This window comes from Siphateles boraxobius, unplaced genomic scaffold, assembly GCF_051911475.1.
Source record: "Siphateles boraxobius isolate OS27281-9 unplaced genomic scaffold, OSU_SipBor_1 46, whole genome shotgun sequence".
Lineage (NCBI taxonomy): Eukaryota > Metazoa > Chordata > Actinopteri > Cypriniformes > Leuciscidae > Siphateles > Siphateles boraxobius.
Genome location: NW_027509097.1, coordinates 15,675,548 through 15,694,842, shown reverse-complemented (window position 1 = coordinate 15,694,842; position 19,295 = coordinate 15,675,548). Strand labels below are relative to the sequence as shown.

The window sequence follows — 19,295 nt, the reverse complement described above, 5'->3', positions numbered from 1 at the left end:
TAGTAGGCGCATAGTTCCCGGATGGTCTACTACTTCCGCCGAGATTCTAAAATCCGCATTCGATGGACACTTTACAATTCCATGTGGCCACGGGAGAGAATTTATGAAAGGAAGTGAGGTGACGCAACTGACGCTGGTAGGTCACATGACAGTAACAACTTGGTGGATGTAGTGCGTCCGAATTTCATTCATACTACCCATATTCATACATATAAAACATACATTTTTAACGATAGGAAAGTAAATTCAAAATCAAATGTAGTACCTATTTAGACAGTATGTGATTTCTGACGCAGGGTTATAATTTTGAAGACCTTGATTTGCTTGTATAGGTGTGTTTGATTAGGGTTGGAGCTAAACAGGAAAGTGAATCTGGAGGGCCAGAGTTGCCCACCCTTGCTTTAAGCTGGAGATTTTCTGATTCTGTCTGCATGGCCATTGATTTTCATTAGGGAACTGAAGCTGTGAGAGAACTTGTGTGGATAAATATGCAGCAATGATTAATTCTCAAGATAGGAACCCCATCACAGTACATAGATTTCATGGTTCATAGAGGCACCAAAGGGAAAAAATAATTACTGTTATATAAAGAAGCCCACAGAAGCCAATTTTGTCGTGTGCTCTCAGTGTCTTATTTTTCTTGTAATTTTGACAAAAGTTATTTTGAGTTTCCTTGAGTTTTCTTGTAAAAGCAAGTCAGAAAATGAATGATTCTGATTTAGGTCATTGGTACATAAGGTGTTTTTGTTTACCATTAAAGCATTAAATAAATCTCTATGCTCACCAACACAGCATTTATTTTATCAAAAATACAGTAAAATATTAATAGTGTAATATTATTACATTTATAAATATACCATTTATATTTTAAAGTGTAATTTATTCCTGTGATGGCAAGGCTGAATTTTTTCAGCATCATTAGTGTCACATGATCCTTCAGAAATCATTCTAATATGCTGATTTGGTGCTCAAGAAATATTTCTTATTATGAATGTTGAAAACAGTTGTGCTGCTTAGTGTTTTTTTCTGTTATTTTGCGAAAAATGGAAAGACTACCCCAAACTTTTGAACGGTAGTCTTTGTGCCTGAAGGGTCCGGTAAATAGAAAATAATTTTGCTAAGCAAAAACAGTAATGGAACAGTAAGGGAACATAGCTCTCATCTCTATCACAGTGGTATTCCAACTTATTGCATAACACAATAATCTCTGCATTTTTATATGCAGCTGAGCATAGGGTTACTCCTACTGCAGCATTTATTGCATTTAAATTACCATTGCGCACTTAATGTTTATTTCATGCTGTGATTTATCCTCAATATTCTCAATGATTGGGTCTGTAAATGTCTGTTATAGAGAGTCTTACATTTGAAATTAAAGAGATATTCATTTATGTTCTTGTTGATAATTGTAATGAATATTCATGTGTAGTAATTAGACTCTCTGTGTGAAGTCTTTCACACGCAGTAGTGGTCTATGTGAGCTATTTCTGCCAGACAGCTGTTGAGTTAAATGTGACACAGTGCTGTGTTTTTCCTACGTGTAGCTGCCTCCCTCTGCTGGAGAACTGGTGGAACAGTGCAGTCACGCTCATGACCCTGCAAAACACATGGACCCTCATTCAGGTCAGCACTGTCTTCAAGAGAGTAAGCAGTAAAAGCAGAGCTGAAGAATTGAAACGAATCATAAGATAAATAATCTGGGGAAATATATGGGAGATCTATATATAGAGTGCAGGGTAGTAACTGATTACATGCAATCTGGATTACATAAACAGACTCCAAAAATGAAGTACTTGTAATTAGATTATATTCATTTCTAAAATACTCGTAATCAGAGTACAGTTACTTTTTTATAGATTACATGTTATCCTCAGAATGGCAGTAAATTATTCATAAGTCATTGATGATCCCTACTTATTGTTTTATCGTTTTCATTTTCCTTTCTAAAAAAACCTTGGATAGGTTCAGAAGGTCCTCAGGGAATTACTAACATTAGTCATGAGCATATCACTGAAAACAGACCCACCGCATTTGATCACTGGAATTACAGAAATCATTTCACTTTTAAGAAGTGCTTTCTCAACATTGCATATCTAATCAATTCCTGACGAAACATTAATTATTATTTGAATTATTACTCAGTGAGTCAGTTAACCATGTATTACTGTCTTTGGATGGCTTTTGTCTTTAAACACATTAAATGTACAAATTCAAATAATTCTATCACTGGACTTAATTTTATTATTGACCTAAACTAAGTTCACAGTTCTCTGATGTCTATTAATGGTCACATGATATGCAGGTAAACAAATAAAAAAATATATAATTTTAGATTTGTTAGTAAGTCTTTTATTTTGATTTAAACATTTTTTTAATATTATTTTTTTATGGTATATTAGTTAATTGTTTTGGTAACACAGATAACACTACAATAAGGTTCATTAGTTAACATTAGTTAATGTATGAACTAACATGAACAACGAGCAATACATTTGTTACAGTATTTATTAATCTTTGTTAATGTTAGTTAAAAATACAGCTGTTCCATTTTTTGTTCATGTTAGTTCACAGTGCATTAACGAATGTTAACAAACACAACCTTTGATTTTAATAGCGTATTAGTAAATGTCAAAGTTAATATTAACTAAGATTAATAAATGCTGAAGAAATCTCCTGAGTCGAAGACCACAATAAAGACACAAGCCAGGCAGCTTAAAATACCTGTTCATACCTGCTCATTTTTACTTATAGACTGATACTGTGCAGTGTCAGATTTCAGTAGGAGGGAAGGACACAACAGAGGCAAAGTTGTGTGTAAGTCTAAAATACCAAGGAAAAGAGGAGAATTTAAGAGGGAGAGAAGATTATCAATGGCACGAACACAAGAGTGTTTTTGCTGTGGCTTTGACTTGAAGAGGATCTAAAAATAAGCATGAGATCAAGAAACGCTCCTAAAATCAGCTTATTTTATGGAGGTGAGTTAAATGGAGACGTATTAACATGCATGTTATTGCCACTGTGGACATTTTAAAAAGGTACATTGCAAATCAATCTTATTATCATGCTTTGTTACAAGTTAATGGGTTGTCATTTTATGGATTTTTATTATTTCATAACTTTGTTTCGAAAACTTTAATTTTTTTCCAAACAGTACCTTGGTTGTACTGTTTTTTTATCATAGAAGAAGGTATATGCTTGTCTGTCTCTCACATGAACGCATACTTTCACAATCACTCATCAAAACAGCCTTAGGTCTTAAATCCTCATCTCTAAATGTCAGTGATTGCGCTATTCTGGTATGATCCATTGTTAATGAAGAGGAAAAAACTGTGCCTCGGGTCACAGGAGAACTTTTTTTTTCTGCTGAGACATGTACTCCTTCAGCACACTGATTTATAAACATGCAGATAAAATAACATGTATGAAAGACTGCTCTGGGAGTCTATACTCCACAGCCTAAGGCAATAGCCGAGTCTATGACCAACAGAAGTGTGTGTGTGTGTGTGCATGCTTTAGGTGCTCTTGGACGGAGGATTCCACTGAGCAGCTCCAGACCTGGAGAACAACGTGTCATCCATCCACAGCAACTTCTAGATGGCAGGGTGAGGCCAAGGCAGAACAGCATATTATCATATACTACATTGTAAAAAATAATACATGTATATACTGTTGTATGTGTTCTGTGAGCCAGATACAAATTGTCTATATTCAACAAAAAGACTTGACCTTTCATTTCCAGTGTAATCGATGCAACTATTTTTTGCATCTCTTTCTTGACTCATTTTGCTAATCTAATCTTTTTTTTTTTTTTTTTTTACAAAAAACTGGATGGTAATAATAATAGGGTTATAATAATAATAAATTACTATTAAGCAGGACTACATTCTTATATTAAAAATATTTGTATGCATTTACAGTACATATGGGATCAACAATGTAAAATAACTAGTGCTGTCAAAACGATTAATCGCATCTGACAAAAGTTTTTGTTTACATAATATGTGTATATATATTTATTATATATGTCTGTGTGTTAGTGTGTGTGTATGCTGTATATATACTCACACACATAAACATACATATATATATATATATATATATATATATATATATCATCAGCGATTAATCTATTTGACAGCACTAAAAATAACCAATTTTAAATATTTAAAACCATATTTTATAATTATTTTGTATAATATAACAATTATAATTGATATAATACCACCACTACTACTACTGCTAATGATGATGATGATTACTATTATTAGAATTATTTTGTTTTTGTTTTTTACACAAAATTGTATTCATTTTTCAATAAGCTAATTAGATGCCACTTGCTGAGGTCTTGTGACAAATATAGTAAGGTCATTTACATTTACTCATTTAGCAGACGCTTTTATCCAAAGCGACTTTCATCTGAGGACCAAAGCAAGCGAGTCATCGTGAAGAGGGAAGAACGACGCAAGAAGTGCTCAAAATACAAAGTTCAGGCATTGCTCAGAGTAGCAAAAGCCAGACAAGGGAAGATTTAAAAGGGAAGGAAAGATTTAAAAGAGAAGATTTTTTTTTTATGCTAAGTACTCACGGAAGAGATACATTTTCAGTTGTCTTTTGAATGCTGTCAGGGATTCTGCATTACGGACGAGGGTGGGGAGATCATTCCACCAGCATGGAACCGTGAATGAGAATGTTCTGGAGAGTGATTTAGTGCCTCGCTGTGATGGCACCATTAGCCGTCGCTCCTTGGCCGATCGTAGGCTTCTGGTAGGGACGTAGACTTGTAGTAGGGAGTGAAAATAGGATGGAGCTGAGTCTGTGGTAGATCTGTAAGCAAGCGTCAAAGCTTTGAATTTGATGTGAGCAGCGAGTCGTAGCCAATGCAGTGAGATGAACAGAGGAGTGACGTGAGCCCTTTTGGGCTCGTTGAAGACAAGGCGGGCTGTAGCATTCTGGATCATTTGTAGAGGTTTAGTAACACATGATGGAAGTCCAGCTAGAAGAGCATTGCAGTAATCAAGCCTAGAAATAACCAGGGCCTGGTCGAGAAGTTGTGTTGCATGTTCAGTTAGGAAAGGCCTGATCTTCCTGATGTTATACATTGCAAACCTGCATGATCGAGCTGTCTTTGTAATGTGGTCTGTGAAGGTCAGCTGGTCATCAAATATTACTCCAAGATTTCTGACCAACCTTGATGGGGTGATTGAGGATGACTCTAGCTGGATAGTGAAGTCGTGCTGTAGAGACGGATTGGCAGGGAGGACGAGAAGCTCAGTCTTTGCCAGGTTGAGCTGCAGGTGATGTTCCTTCATCCATGCCGAGATGTCCGCCAGACAGCTTGAGATACGTGCAGCTATTGTGGGATCATCTGGTTGAAATGAGAGGTAGAGCTGGGTGTCATCAGCATAGCAATGGTAAGAGAAACCATGGGCCTGTATGATGGGTCCCAATGATGTGGTGTAGATGGAGAAGAGGAGCGGTCCAAGAACTGAACCCTGAGGAACCCCTGTGTTCATTTGATGTGCTTTGGATACCTCGCCTCTCCATGTAACCCTGAAGGACCTACCTGTGAGATAGGACTCAAACCAGTGGAGTGAAGTTCCTTTGATGCCCAGTGATGAGAGGGTGGACAGAAGGATCTGATGATTCACAGTGTCGAAGGCAGCAGAAAGATCCAGCAGAATGAGAACTGAAGATTTGGAAGCAGCTTTTGCGATCCGCAGGGCTTACTGTGACCGACAGTAGTGCAGTCTCGGTTGAATGGCCTTTCTTGAAGCCAGATTGGTTGACTTCTAGCTGGTTGGTCAGAGACAGGAAAGATGACACTTGGTTGAAAGCAACTCGTTCAAGGGTTTTCTCAATGAAGGGTAGGAGAGAGACAAGTCTGTAATTCTCTAAAAGTGATGTCTAATATTGTTTTTTTAAGCAGTGGCGTTACCCGAGCCTGCTTGAATGCTGTAGGGAAAATGCCAGTGTGGAGGGATGAGTTGATGATGTGTGTGAGTGCTGGTAAAAGTGTGGGAGAGATGGCTTGTAGAAGGTGTGAGGGGATGGGGTCTAGAGGGCAGGTGGTAGGATGACTGGAGGGGAGAAGTTTAGATGCTACTTCCTCGGTTATCCGAGAGAAGGTAAAGAGAAGGTTTCTGGTAGTGGGAGAGGATGGTTTGGGTTCCTGTGTGTGTGGAGTTGAGAACTGACTGCTGATAGAGGTTGTTTTGTTGGTGAAGAAGTTAGCAAAGTCATCAGCAGTTAAAGAGGAGGTGGGTGATAGTGGAGGTGAACAGAGGAGAGAGTTAAATGTCTTAAGGTCATGTGATAATGTTGCATACAGTTTGAAATGTTTATTGTGGAATAATGTCCACTCTTTCACTTTTGGCAGTACACGGTATGCACTGCACATGCACACTATTTATTAAGTAGTAAACTAGTATTCTCTTAGAATAGTAGCCATAAATAATCATCTGAATCCTCTTAATTTTTCTTTCGTTTTTCAGTAGTATACCACCTATTTCCATTTTCACATCTAAATGACCTGTGGCACTTAACATGAAGGCGTATTCTGCTTTTACTGTATGCATAATGCTCAATCATTTCTTTGAATCAGGATGCTGAGGCAATTTACCAGTGGCTCTGTGAGTTTCAGCTTGAGCAGTACACATCGAATTTCCTCACAGCTGGTTATGATGTGCCCACAATCAGCAGAATGACCCCTGAGGTGAGCCATCTTTTTGTGTATCAGCATTTAAGTACACAGGCTTATGTTAGCATCTTGCTGCATTTCTTGCACAACACATTAGTATTCACTACTGCATCTAATAGATATCAAAGCTGAATAAAATGTAATCAGGTTTCTGAGATGCTTTTACGAAAGCTATTAATTTTGTGAGTGAATCAATCTTTTTGTATGGTTTTAGGATCTCACTGCTATTGGCGTTACAAAGCCTGGCCACCGCAAGAAGATCTCTATGGAGATCAGCAACTTGAATATCCCTGAGTGGTTGCCGGATTACATTCCAGTAATTCAATGCTATATTTTCATATACACAGTTTAAAACATTTACCTACATGTGATGTAGAAGTTCAAGGTTATGACACACCTAATGAGAACTTAAGTAGTTTATTAACAGATAATTGCTAAATTCATATCACAGACATTGACTTTTATATGCTTAAAGGGTAAGTTCACTTGAAATGAAAATTCTGTCATTAATTACTCACCCTCATGTCGTTCTCACCCTTTCGTTCATCTTCGGAACATGGTTGGAGATCTTTTTAATTAAATCTGAGAGCTTTCTTGACCCTTCATTGACAGCTACGCAACTACCTTTTGTGTAGTTGAGTGTTTTGTTTGCACAAAAAAACATAATTTACCACTATTTATAAAATATTATTCTCCAATGTGCATTCATGGGAGCACCACGACACATGCGTGTTGTTGACGTGAGAGCAGACGTTGCATAAATGTGCGTTGGAGATTAATATTTTGTAGTAAATAAAGTGGTAAAAAAAATGTTTGCGCAAACAAAGAACTTGCGTCACTTCGTACAATTGAGGTTAAACCACTGGAGTCAAATGGAATACTTTATGACGTCTTTACTACATTTCTGGGGCTTGAAAATAGTAGTTACGTAGAACAGAAAGCTCTCAGATTTCGTTAAAAAGATCTTCATTTGTGTTCCGAAGATTAACGAAAGTCTTACGGGTTTGGAATGACATAAAGGTGAGTAATTAATGACAGAATTTTCATTTTTGGGTGAACTATCCCTTAAACCATCAGAAGCATTGTCAATTAATCAAATTAATTAATAGGAGAATCATACTTGTCTGTTTGTTTCAGTCTGATATTGCGAAATGGCTCAGTGCTATTGGGCTGCCACAGTACCAGAAAAATCTAGCAGAGAATGGATATGACTCCATCAGCATAGTGCAAGATATCACATGGGAGGATCTACAGGAAATTGGCATCATTAAGCTGGGTAAGTGGATTAATAGATGCACTACCATTAAAATGTTTTTTTTAATGACCTTTAATGTCTTTAAAAGAAGTCCCTTTTGTTCACAGAGGTTGCATTTATGTGATCAAAAATACAGGAAAACGGAAATATTATTACAATTACAGTTTTCTATTTTAATATATTTTAAAATGTAATTTATTCCTGCAGTGTTTTTCCTCCAGTCTTCAGTGTCACATGATTCTTCAGAAATCATTCTAATATGCTGATTTGGTGCTCAAGTAGAAAACAAATTCATTATTATCAAATTTGAAAACTGTTCAAAAGAACAGTATTTACCTGAAATGGAAATCTTTTGAACATTATAAATATCTTTACTCCACTTCAATCAATTGAATGCAATTTTTGCTGAATAAAAGTATTAATTTCTTTCTTGACCCAAAATATTTGATCAGTAATTTAGATAGATTGTGTTCCACAAATGCATTTAAATGATGCACTCAGATTAGAAATATAGCAGATAAACAACCCGGTTAACATAATGTCATTAATGCCCATGTACATCAGAATATTTTTCCTAAAAGTATATCTGTGGATTGACATATTGTTTATCTACAGGCCATCAGAAGAAGCTGATGCTTGCTGTCAAGAAGCTCAGTGATGTACAGAAGGCTCGTAAGAACCAGGCCGAGGGGCAGGCGATGCTACAGCGCCAGAGAGTTCCCCCTAGCCTCGAGCTGGTTGCCATCGAGCACCATGACAGCTCTGACTGCCCTTCGTCTCCTCTGTCACCAAAGATGCTCACCTTCCAGGACAGCGAGCTGAGCGTTGAGCTACAAAACGCCATGGCTCGTAGCGGATACAGTGGAGGCCAAGATGGTCTCAGCAACGTGAGTGGAACAGCCATGCGTCTTAGTCAAGAAAGCATTGGTACACGGTCAGGAGGGTCAGGACGGTCGCAAGAACGCCCAATGGCGTCAGTAACCCCCCACAGCCGCTCACAAGAGAGTCTGGGCAGTATGGACAGCAGTCCCAGCAAGGAACAATATGCCATCGTGGAATCTCAGGATAGAAGCCAAATATCACCTATCAAAATGGCGCCGGTGTTGCCGTTACAACCTAATCACCCCTTCTCTGGCAGTCCAGCAAGGACGCCACCCATAATCACTAGTAAAATAGCAAGCTTTGCATACCCACCCGTCCTCACCAAACCCAGACCGGTGGTTTCTCCCTCTCAGCCCCCTCATGGATTACCTCTTCAGAGGGGCTTAAGTTATCTGTCGCATCAAAAATGTAATCCCAACATGGGAAGCTCAGGTCCAATCAGAACCCAGCAGCCAAACGGAGACACACCCCGGTCCAAAAAGCGAACTCAAAGTCTTTCACGCTATGCTATGTCGGATGGAGAGAATGATGAAGACAGCCCCTATGACAACTCAGCCCCTATTACAACTTCTGCCAATGTGGGATCTTATGCCACGCTTACTCGCAAACCCGGCCGCAGCCAACCGTCTTACGTCATTGAGCGTCAAGTGGGCCGCAGTCATTCCTTCGTCATACGTGCCAAGAGGAAAGGTCCTCCTCCTCCCCCTCCAAAGCGACTAAGCTCTGCCCCGAGTGGGGCAACTACAAGCGGGATTGAAACGGAGAGTGCAGGAAATGTCCGCAGCATTGCAGCCAGGCTGGAGAACAATAAAGGAAGCTCCAATAAGACATGCAACAGCCCCGTTTTTAAAGCCATGACGCCTGCCCCCCCACCAAAAAATATGGGGAACCGTAGGAGGACCGCTAGTGAATCTTCAACGAATGAAACGAAGCATGGCGTAGAAAATCCTGCCGATGAAAACATCGGCCCTCTGAGGAACCAGCAATGTGCAGGTTCAACATCCTCACAGGAGAGCATACCTTTCGCTGAAGAGGGCAAAGTTACCATCAAACAAAGGACCAAATTAGCACCTGCTAAGATAGAGTGTGAGACCGGTGTTGAAATTCTGAAGCCGGCACAATATATCAAATCGTCCCTAGAGGTACATGAGTTTAACTTAAAGGAATCAGACACAGTCAAAAGGAGACACAAGCCAAAGGAACTGCAGATGATAGGTCAGGGCACCAGCACGCAAATAGGAAATGAGAGGGCCACAGGGACCGACATGGTCTCGCAACGCATGCAGAATGGTGGATTGACAAAAAATCCTTTTAAATCTGGCCTCTCTCCAAAACCAGGCTCTCCACATAAACCTCCCACCCCTTCTAAGCCCACACGCCATTCTACTGCAGCAACCTCAGGTAATGCAACCTGTTTAGGCTATTGTTTAATTTTTTATTTTAAACACATTCATAACTACTTACAAAACATACTCTACCGTTAAAAAGATGTGGTCTGTAAAAGGGTTGTTTTTTTGTGTGAAAGTAATAAATACTTTTATTCACCAAGGACACATTAAATTGATTAAAAGTGAAGGTAAAGACATGTTACAAAAGATTTAATGTTAGAAAAGATTGTGTAAGCCCATTTTACTTTTCTTTACATTTTACTAGAAATGTATTGTGGAGAACTCCATTGTTTTATCTATTAGGATTGATTGGCTCCAGCGTCATTTTAGTATTTTTATATTCTGTCATAGTATTTATTAATATTTTGAATTAGCTATTATTTTTATATTTTCAGTTTATAATTTGGTAACACTATTTCGAAAGTCCACTTTAGACATTCTACTAAGTATACTGTAAGTAACTTTGCAACTACATGCCAGCTACCAGTCATTATTAGACTGACATTATTACAGCGTTAGTTGTAGACTGTCTTCTTAATATCTGCTAACACTTTATTTTGAACAGATATTCTACTGAACAGACATTCTACTGACTATAAGTAACTTTGCAATTAAAAGAAAACTTATTGTACTAACCCTAACAGTCTACTAATACTAAACTAGCCCTGGGAATCCTCACAAGCATTTGCCCATAATTATATTTATTAACTTGCGATCCAAGGTTTAATTATCTCCTCCTTTGGCAAAAAAATTTCTTCAGGAGTGAGAGGCAATGTCGCCCAGAGCATGGCCTTTGCCGTTTCACCTCCCTGCAGTCCTCTAGCTCACTGTCCCCCAAGCAAAGCACCTCAAGGTCAGGCTGCGCTGGCAGGAAAGCCACAGGCTGTGACCGAAGGCCAGGACGTGTTGGTCCACAAACGACTTGAACAAACCAGCACGTCTCTCGAAGCAGCACTTAAAGTTGTGGAGAGAAAGTTGGCTCAGGAAGATCCAGCAGAAAGGTAACACAAACCACTTATTTTTGTCTCTTTGTATCTGTCCTCTGTCAAAGTAGTATTAAACAGCTTGAATCCCTTTTTTTACACAGTAGAGGAAATTGTGTATTTCAATGAGACAGCCTTGCAGATGGTACCATAATGACCGAATGACCACTTGTCACATCAAGCCTGCTGGGAAATCTAGCAATAAGTGATCTCCCTAAAAGTAGTGCCTGTTTTTCCTTTGACTCTTTGATCTGTTTGGCTGCGATGAAGACAGATTGATGATGTCCTTATCTCATGGACAGAGACAGATGGTGTCTCAACCATTTTCATTTCACTTTCATTTGATTCCCCTCCTATTTTATCACAACAAATCCATTGTCAGCAGTGTTGCTGGTCAATCTGTCTGCGTTGAACCTTATTTTGCATTTTGAACAGATTTAGCTCATAGCATAGCATATGCTAATCAAGGATAAACCCCCAGTCAGTGTTTTTTACATAAAGTAACCCCACTTCTGACTATGTTCAGATTGGAGTACTAATATACTAACTTCTGTATAATGTGCTGTATACACAATACTATATACTAGACTTATATGATTATTGATATATTCAATAAATAAGGTTATTTTGGCTATATTAATGGCTAATATTACCTCCAGTTCATCTATCACATTGAAAGTTCAGGTCAAGTGCATCTCATTGTTGGAAACTGTACGCCAATATCGCATCGCCGACGGTTGCTCAAGCACCTAAAAATCGCAAGCTCTCATTGAAATGTAAAAGGATGGCAGGTTGCTGTCAGTTTAAACACTCCTTTATTTAAAGAACCCTGTGGTGAAAATCAAGTTTTTAATGTTGTTTTTAAATGTCTATGTGGTGTTTTTAATATGTTTTAAGACAAACCATCTGCAAATTCAACACCATTGCTGAGTATCTTCTCATTAAAACTGGAGTGAAAAAAATCCCCGGTGTTTCTTGCGTTACAAACTACCTTGTAACCAATCACATCACGAGGGGAACAGGCGTTAGCATATCACTACTATAGTGCGAAGCAGGGGAGTGTCAAGAAGCCAAGTATATTTTTCTAATATGAAAAATCGGGTACATTTAGCAATATTGCAGGTGAATTATGTATGTGATGTATATTACGATGTTTTGATGAACTATATGCCTTTCTCCACTCATATTCTATGCTTTTCTCCACTGATATTCTAAGCATTTCTAAGGATGCTGATTGTTAGAATGGTAAATGGTAAATGGACTGCATTTATATAGCGCTTTCACAGACTCAATGGCCACCAAAGCGCTTTACATATTGCCTCACATTCACCCATTCACTCACTCACTCATACACCGACGGCAGTGTCAGCCATGCAAGGCGGCATCCAATTCATCGGGAGCAGCTGTCTGACTCTGAGATGATGAACGCGACATGGTTTGTGTAACATTAGCAACACATTATTAGCTGTTTGATAACGTAGTAAAGCCAAAGGCTAATCATATTAATTAGTGCTATGTATCTGGCATTGTAGAAAGCGATGCATAAAAACTCATTAACATTCTGATACATTGACTTGTAGACGAGCCTGTATGAGTGAGTGGAGGTGGGGCTCATTTGCATATTCATGGTTCCAAGTATACTAAATGATGCAAGGGGCGTAGAGTTAAATTCAAGCTATTTTAAGGCACAAATAAAAAAATATGTCATTTTGGTGTTCAAAAATTTGTTTTAAGAGATATAATTATTGACTACAGGGTGACTTTAAGACATACACTCACAATACCTCCTTATTAAACCCTCTCAACCTTGTTTTTGCTCTTCTTTCTCTCAGGGGCATTAACACAGTGAAGTCCGCTGGGAACATTCTTGATGATATAGGGAACATGTTCGATGATCTTGCTGACCAGCTGGAGGCCATGTTGGATTGACCTACTGTAATTCCTATAACCTTTGCATAGGGCCTTCACATGCGAGCTTCTGGATGATTTAGACATGCAATGTCTAACTTCTCACACTTTGTTTACAACACAACTTGGTGGACCTGCTTACAAGTATTGGTTTTAACAGTTGAATTAAATTTGCTATTTTAAGATACTAGTTGCAATGAACTGCGGTGGATCCTGCCTCAAATTTCTACAAAAGATCCACTTTCACATCTCCAACCTTATGCCAAAATGTTTCTTTCTGCATCTTCGGTTTGCTCGAACAGGATATCTGCAGTGAAGATTGCAGAATGTAAGCACTTGCTGTTCAGATCTACTGTACTAAAGCTCTTCCCACAGAGACACTTTTAATTTCCTGTTGTGCTCAGTCAAGACTCACAATTGGCCTCTAGCAAATGGATATACGGTGTAAAATCTAAGTGAGATACTACCAGAACTCTGTTTCAAGTGCTCTGAGACTTATCACTCTTCAATTTTGTTTTCTGTATACTGGAGGATCCTTTATTTAGTTCAAAAGTAAGCAATAATACAACTGATCAAAACATAACTAAGAAAACTGCTCAGTGGACATCATCATCATTGTGTAATGACCCAAACCTCATGGACCAAGTATGTTTTACTATAGTGAAACTTTATATCCTGCCAACAGATTTAGTATTGTACAGTATATTTGTAGTTGCACTGTACAGTGTATGTTCAAACCTTTGCTTAACTAGATCTTAAAATGTTAAGAAAATGACACTTCTTAACAAAATAATAGAGCCATAGTATATTTTGACAACTGTTTTGTTTTGGGAAAGAGAAAACATTGTATGGATTACATCTATTATATATTTTTGTACCAGAATGATAATTTATTTGCTTTGTCAGGTTAAAAAGGGACAGTCCCTCTTTGTGAATGCTGTCATTCTGGCAAAACTAGAAACTGCAAAGCATTACATTTTTTGGCTCGGCTGACCAAAAAGGAACTTGCATTTTAATAAACTGGGGCCCATGTGGTTTAAACAAAAATATCACCAAACTAGAGGACGAGAAGAGTTCAAATGGAGCTTTAAAGTCTCAAATGGCTATTCACTTCTGTGAATCTTGTGCACTTCTACAACATGTATATGTACTATGTATATTTTATTGTATCAATTTATTTCTGCATGTATTGTATACTGGTAAAACAACCAGTACTTGACTGAAAGAGACTTTCTTTAACTGTCTGATGTAAAGTACATTGTTCAAAAATCTGCGAGAAGACAAGACCATCCTGTTCTTGCATGCTTTTTTCCCCCCTAAGTAGCAATCTGGAATTCTAGATTTTGTATTATGTGGCATAATGATATTTTAATGGACTTTATGAAATCAGCACTGTTGGTGCTACAGTATCATTTAAATGAGCACCGTGTACTTTATTTCTCCAAATTCATTCCTTTCTGCAATGCTTCGTGTGGCATTGCTCTGTCAAAAACTAGACACATGGTTCGTTGCTTTGCCTGAATGTACCATACAGTAAATAGGAAATTCATCCATTTGAACTACTTGAAGTATTATGTTTAATAAATCCTTGAATTACATGACTTGTCGTCATGCCTCGAGCTTTTGTTTTGAATAGTACCAGCTCATTGAAAGTGTCCCTTAAACTGACAGGATTTCTTGTTTTATTGTAAAGACAAGCTCCAGAAACATTGGGTTAAAAAATGAAAAATAACTGAATCAAATCAGAAACTCCAGAGAGGGAGAAAGGTGCAGAAAAGGAATGTGATCAGCCATTGAGCCAGCTGTCCTGACATTTGGTGTAGTCATAGATCTCGTCTGGTTTGAACCACAGGTTGATCTCGGCGTTGGCACTTTCCACAGAATCACTGCCGTGAATGATGTTCCTGAAGCCAAAGCAATTTAATATTAGCAAAAACTAGTGCAGGCAAATAAATGAAAGTGACAGATGCATCCTAGTTAGTATTTGTGCTACTGCATTTGTGAGAAAATCTGCCTGAACACATTTGTGAGAAAATCAAGCAGAGAGATCTCATAAAAAGCCAAGTCTCACAATCATAACAGACAGATATGCATTTCTATGCACTAGATTTGGTATTTGTTCAAAGGTTGCATGCATTTTGTAGGATGGTTTGTATTTATTTGTGAAATATTATCTAGGCTCATTTATATTTATAAAACACAATACATATTTGTTACTCCACTGCATTTTCGCTCAAATTGACCTTTGTACTTGCACATTGCTCTCTGTTTGTTTGTGAGTCAAGTTTTCCTTTGCAAAGCAGATCAGGTTTGTTTAAAAATGCTGGATTTGTTTGATTAATTATAGCACAAAATGAACTCCATACAACAGATCCAAAAATAAGATCAAAACAATAGACTTAGAAGGCAAAAAGAACAGCATTTGTAGAAAGGAACCGAAATCAATTGTAGTGCTGTAAATTACTTTACTGTCTGTTTTGATCAATTTAATGCCTTTCTGAATAAAAATATTAATTTCTTTCAACGTGGCGTGAGAAAGTCATATAAACCACGCCAAATCCGATCAGAGCGGTCAAACTGAAACGGATTTCCAGAAATGAGATTTGAATAGTATTTCAAAACACATAAAAAAACCTGTTTGTATCACTGTGTATCAAGCGCTAAGGAAGCCTTCGGAGCTGAAATTCAGATATGGTAATAGGCGTTTCATTTCCGAAACGCGCTGTAAGCGGTAGACCAATCACAACAGACTTGACAATCTGACCAATCAGATCAGAGTATAGGCTCACTGAAAGGAGGGGTTTAGATTGGTTTTCTGACTTTTAAAAATGAAGTGATATACAATGTATCTTATGAGAAAATTCAAGTGTTTTTTGACCTTGGATGCATGTAAACCTATTGTAGGAGAACAAAATTAGGAACCTTTAAAATAGCACTTTAAAACAAAGTCATCAAAATTACATTTTAGTATACAGTATGAGATCTTACCGGACAACCTGAACGCAAAAGTCACCTCGGATAGTCCCAGGCTTGGAGTCAATGGGATTAGTCTCGCCGAGCATTACTCTACCGGTTTTAATAACGTTAAAACCCTCCCACACCTAAAAATATATCACGGAAATAACATTAGTACAGTCAATTTCATGAAATGTATGAAGAATATTTATTAGCAATAAGCGAGAAACATTATTAAATTCAAAGTGCCTTAGAGCCGCACTCAGGGGAAAATAAATTTAAATGGGTTTACCATGGCAACCACAGGGCCAGAGGACATATAACTGACAAGCCCAGGGAAGAATGGCCGATCCTTTAGGTCACCATAGTGCTGTCTCAGAAGATCCTCATCGGCCTGCATTAAAGACAAGCAAAAAAGACAGCAGCGGAGAAAGTTTTGTGAATTAAAGGTCCGTTAATCCCACATCCCCCTTTGACCCAAAACAGGTTTTTTTTATGACTAAATCTTCATTTTGAGGTCATGTTTACTGTAACGAGATAGTCACATGAGGATATATATCTTTGCAGACCACAATGAACTAGTAATTGGTTTAACCCCTAAAACAAGTGCGTGTCTGAGAGAGTTTAAGTTCCCTCACACTAAAAATAGAGTTTTCTAAAATTATAGACTAGGGAAAAATCTAAAATATATAAAGTTTTTAATCTGTTAAGTAATCTAGTAAAAATGTAACAATCAGAGAATCAAATTAAATTGCAGTTCTAAAACAATTATATAAAAATTATAATTTTTTAAAAACTATTAACTAGAAAATATATTATATATACATGTACATAATATAACTTATTTTTGTCAAGTTAGAAATATTTCTAACCATGTAATGTACTGTATATAGAAAAAATTGAGCTTCCTAAATCAAAAATATATAAAGTTTGTATTGCTCTGTTCTTTTAAGTAATATAGAAACCTATATAGTTGTAATATAAATATATATAAACATTCATTAGAAATATATATATATATATATATATATATATATAATTTATTTTCAGTGGCATTTTCTCTTAATTTTTCCTTAGATATACACACATTTTCGTCAAGTAGCATCCTTCCGATCTGAAGATGCTGAAATAACAGAATGTTGCTATAAGAGCTGCGTAGTATCATATTTTTGATAATATATGATAAATATTTTTTTAAATAATGTGGAAATTAAAAAAAACAAATCTTGCATTTTTGTTCCATTCGCATTACACAATAGATCCACAAATAAAACTAATGTTATAGCCTACATGTGACCGCCATTAAAGGGATAACCCAAAAATGGAAATGATGTAATAATATACTCATCATCCTCAAGTTGTTCCAAACCTGTATGAGTCTTCTGTTGAAACCGTGTAGTAGCTAGGCTAGTCATAGTCGATTGGGTGCCGTTACCGTCAACTGTCTGGTTTACCAACATTCTTAAAAATATATATTTTTTTGTTCAACAGAAGAAAGAAATTCATACAGTTTTGAAACAATTTGAGTAGCTAAATTATGACAGAATTGTAGTTGTTGGGCGAACAATCCCTTTAATCTCGACGCCTCTTTAGCAGTGTTTGGCTATTAAAAGGCAAGTCCAATAGGCTACAAACTTTTGAGATTAAAACGGTTAATTTAATTTACCTGGATTAACTTCATAGCAACTAACTTGAACCCTTTCTGTTCGAAGCGCTTGATGATCTCTCCGATAAGTCCCCTCTGCACTCCATCAGGCTTGATGGCAATGAAAGTGCGCTCTTCGTTTCCAGACATTGGGCTAAAATAATAAAATGAATATCGGTAAAACATACACGACAGCTGCTGACAGAACTGCATTCAAACTTACGTTGTCCCACATTTGGCACACTGGGCTGGAGGTGTGGATGGGGGTTTCGTTGATGAAACCCCTGACCCCATCACTAGTTACATTTCAAGTGACAGGGGAAGATCCTTCTGTTTTAGCCTGTGACGGCTTACTGTAACTGTCACTGGCTGCTTAAACCGTGACTAGTGATCTGATCTGATCGCTGTCCTCAAGCATCCTGATTCATGCCCCCAGCACGTTATCTAATCACCTTTTCATGTTAACAAACTTTATTTAGCCAAATCTATTCTAAAATAAAATGCTGACGTCCTATTAAAATCATAATTTCATTCAAATTTTCATTTAAACGGACACGATTATACAGGCGATTTATATTTGGTAAACTGTGGTGTTCATTTTTCTTTAACAAATCAGTGTACAAGCTAAATTAAACTAAAGTAGCAACCGATCTGCGCGTGCGCAGCAGCATGCCATTATCTCAGCCTTGTCATATTTCATTTGTAAGATTCAACTTTTGTCAAATTAACAAGACAATAAAACACAGAGAAAATATTTTCCTTACTTTCTTTGACGACAGTCCACGAGTCTGAAGTTGATTACCCACGAGCGCGCGTGCTTTCACTAATCCATGATCATCTGCAGTGTTTTATGGAGGTGGGCGGAGACTGATTCCAGAGCTCTCGCATTCAGTGATTTTTAATCTGTTGCGATGGAATCCAAATGATACAAGTAGCCTAGACCTACTCCTCGCACGCAAAACATATTACTCCTTAACAAATCTTGCTTGATTTTTAACGCAACTATTTATTAATAATTAATTGTTAATTAATTATTAGTTTTTTCCACCGAGATAAAGTTCTTAAAACTTTTAAAAGACAACAAATCTTTTCTGTGCACCGTTACTTTTTATTTCCATTTTAAAAAGTCTTAGGGGCTTGTTGTCACATTTTTTACTCCAGCAGAATATTTATATGAAATAAATAATTATTGTAATTATTTTTAAATGATTATCATGACAATAATAACATTTTACATTTTAATAGTTTATAATAATTGTAAATATTTTAACGATAATTTTTAACATTTTAATATTAAAAAAGGCCTATATTAATTTACATTTCAATTTATATTTGAATGAATTTTAATATAATACATTTAATTGAATTCAAATTGTAATAAAATGTTAGATTTATTACAAGTTTCTGTTTCTCTTTTTGATTTGTCTTTTCTTATAATTGTTTCCCCTTCTGTTTTGTTTTTATTCCCTCCTCCATAAGAGTATGATTCTGTATGCGTCCCCGTTTATAAATGCATTAATAATATAAAAGATTCAGTTATTCAATGAATGTTTCATGTTTTTTTGGGGATTGTATAGTCTCA

At 37.1% G+C, this 19,295-nt stretch overlaps 2 protein-coding genes across 6 annotated transcripts in view; one reads left to right on the top strand and one right to left on the bottom strand.

Annotated features, from left to right (window-relative positions):
* The window catches only part of LOC143710147 (caskin-2), a 61,332-nt gene extending 46,618 nt beyond the window's left edge, over positions 1-14,714 (top strand). For all 4 annotated transcript variants that reach the window (XM_077201116.1, XM_077201115.1, XM_077201114.1 and 1 more), the window contains 8 exons: positions 1,545-1,623; positions 3,517-3,602; positions 6,602-6,712; positions 6,912-7,013; positions 7,835-7,973; positions 8,568-10,235; positions 10,983-11,223; positions 13,038-14,714. In XM_077201116.1, coding sequence (XP_077057231.1) covers positions 1,545-1,623; positions 3,517-3,602; positions 6,602-6,712; positions 6,912-7,013; positions 7,835-7,973; positions 8,568-10,235; positions 10,983-11,223; positions 13,038-13,134 — 2,523 coding nt within the window. In that variant the 3' untranslated portion in view covers positions 13,135-14,714. The remainder of the gene's footprint in view (positions 1-1,544; positions 1,624-3,516; positions 3,603-6,601; positions 6,713-6,911; positions 7,014-7,834; positions 7,974-8,567; positions 10,236-10,982; positions 11,224-13,037) is intronic.
* Positions 14,715-14,780: 66 nt separating this feature from the next.
* On the bottom strand, positions 14,781-18,617 carry nme2a (NME/NM23 nucleoside diphosphate kinase 2a). Of its 2 annotated transcripts, none has more exons than XM_077201120.1 (5): positions 18,478-18,617; positions 17,735-17,867; positions 16,361-16,462; positions 16,102-16,214; positions 14,781-15,017 (listed from the first exon to the last, which is right to left on the bottom strand). In XM_077201120.1, the coding sequence occupies exons 2-5, from the start codon at positions 17,861-17,863 to the stop codon at positions 14,900-14,902; spliced, it is 462 nt and encodes a 153-aa protein (XP_077057235.1). In that variant the 5' UTR covers positions 17,864-17,867; positions 18,478-18,617; the 3' UTR covers positions 14,781-14,899. The 2 variants fall into 2 exon arrangements, with proteins under 2 accessions (XP_077057235.1, XP_077057234.1); XM_077201119.1 differs by lacking the exon at positions 18,478-18,617 and adding an exon at positions 17,937-18,087.
* Positions 18,618-19,295: the final 678 nt, after the last annotated feature.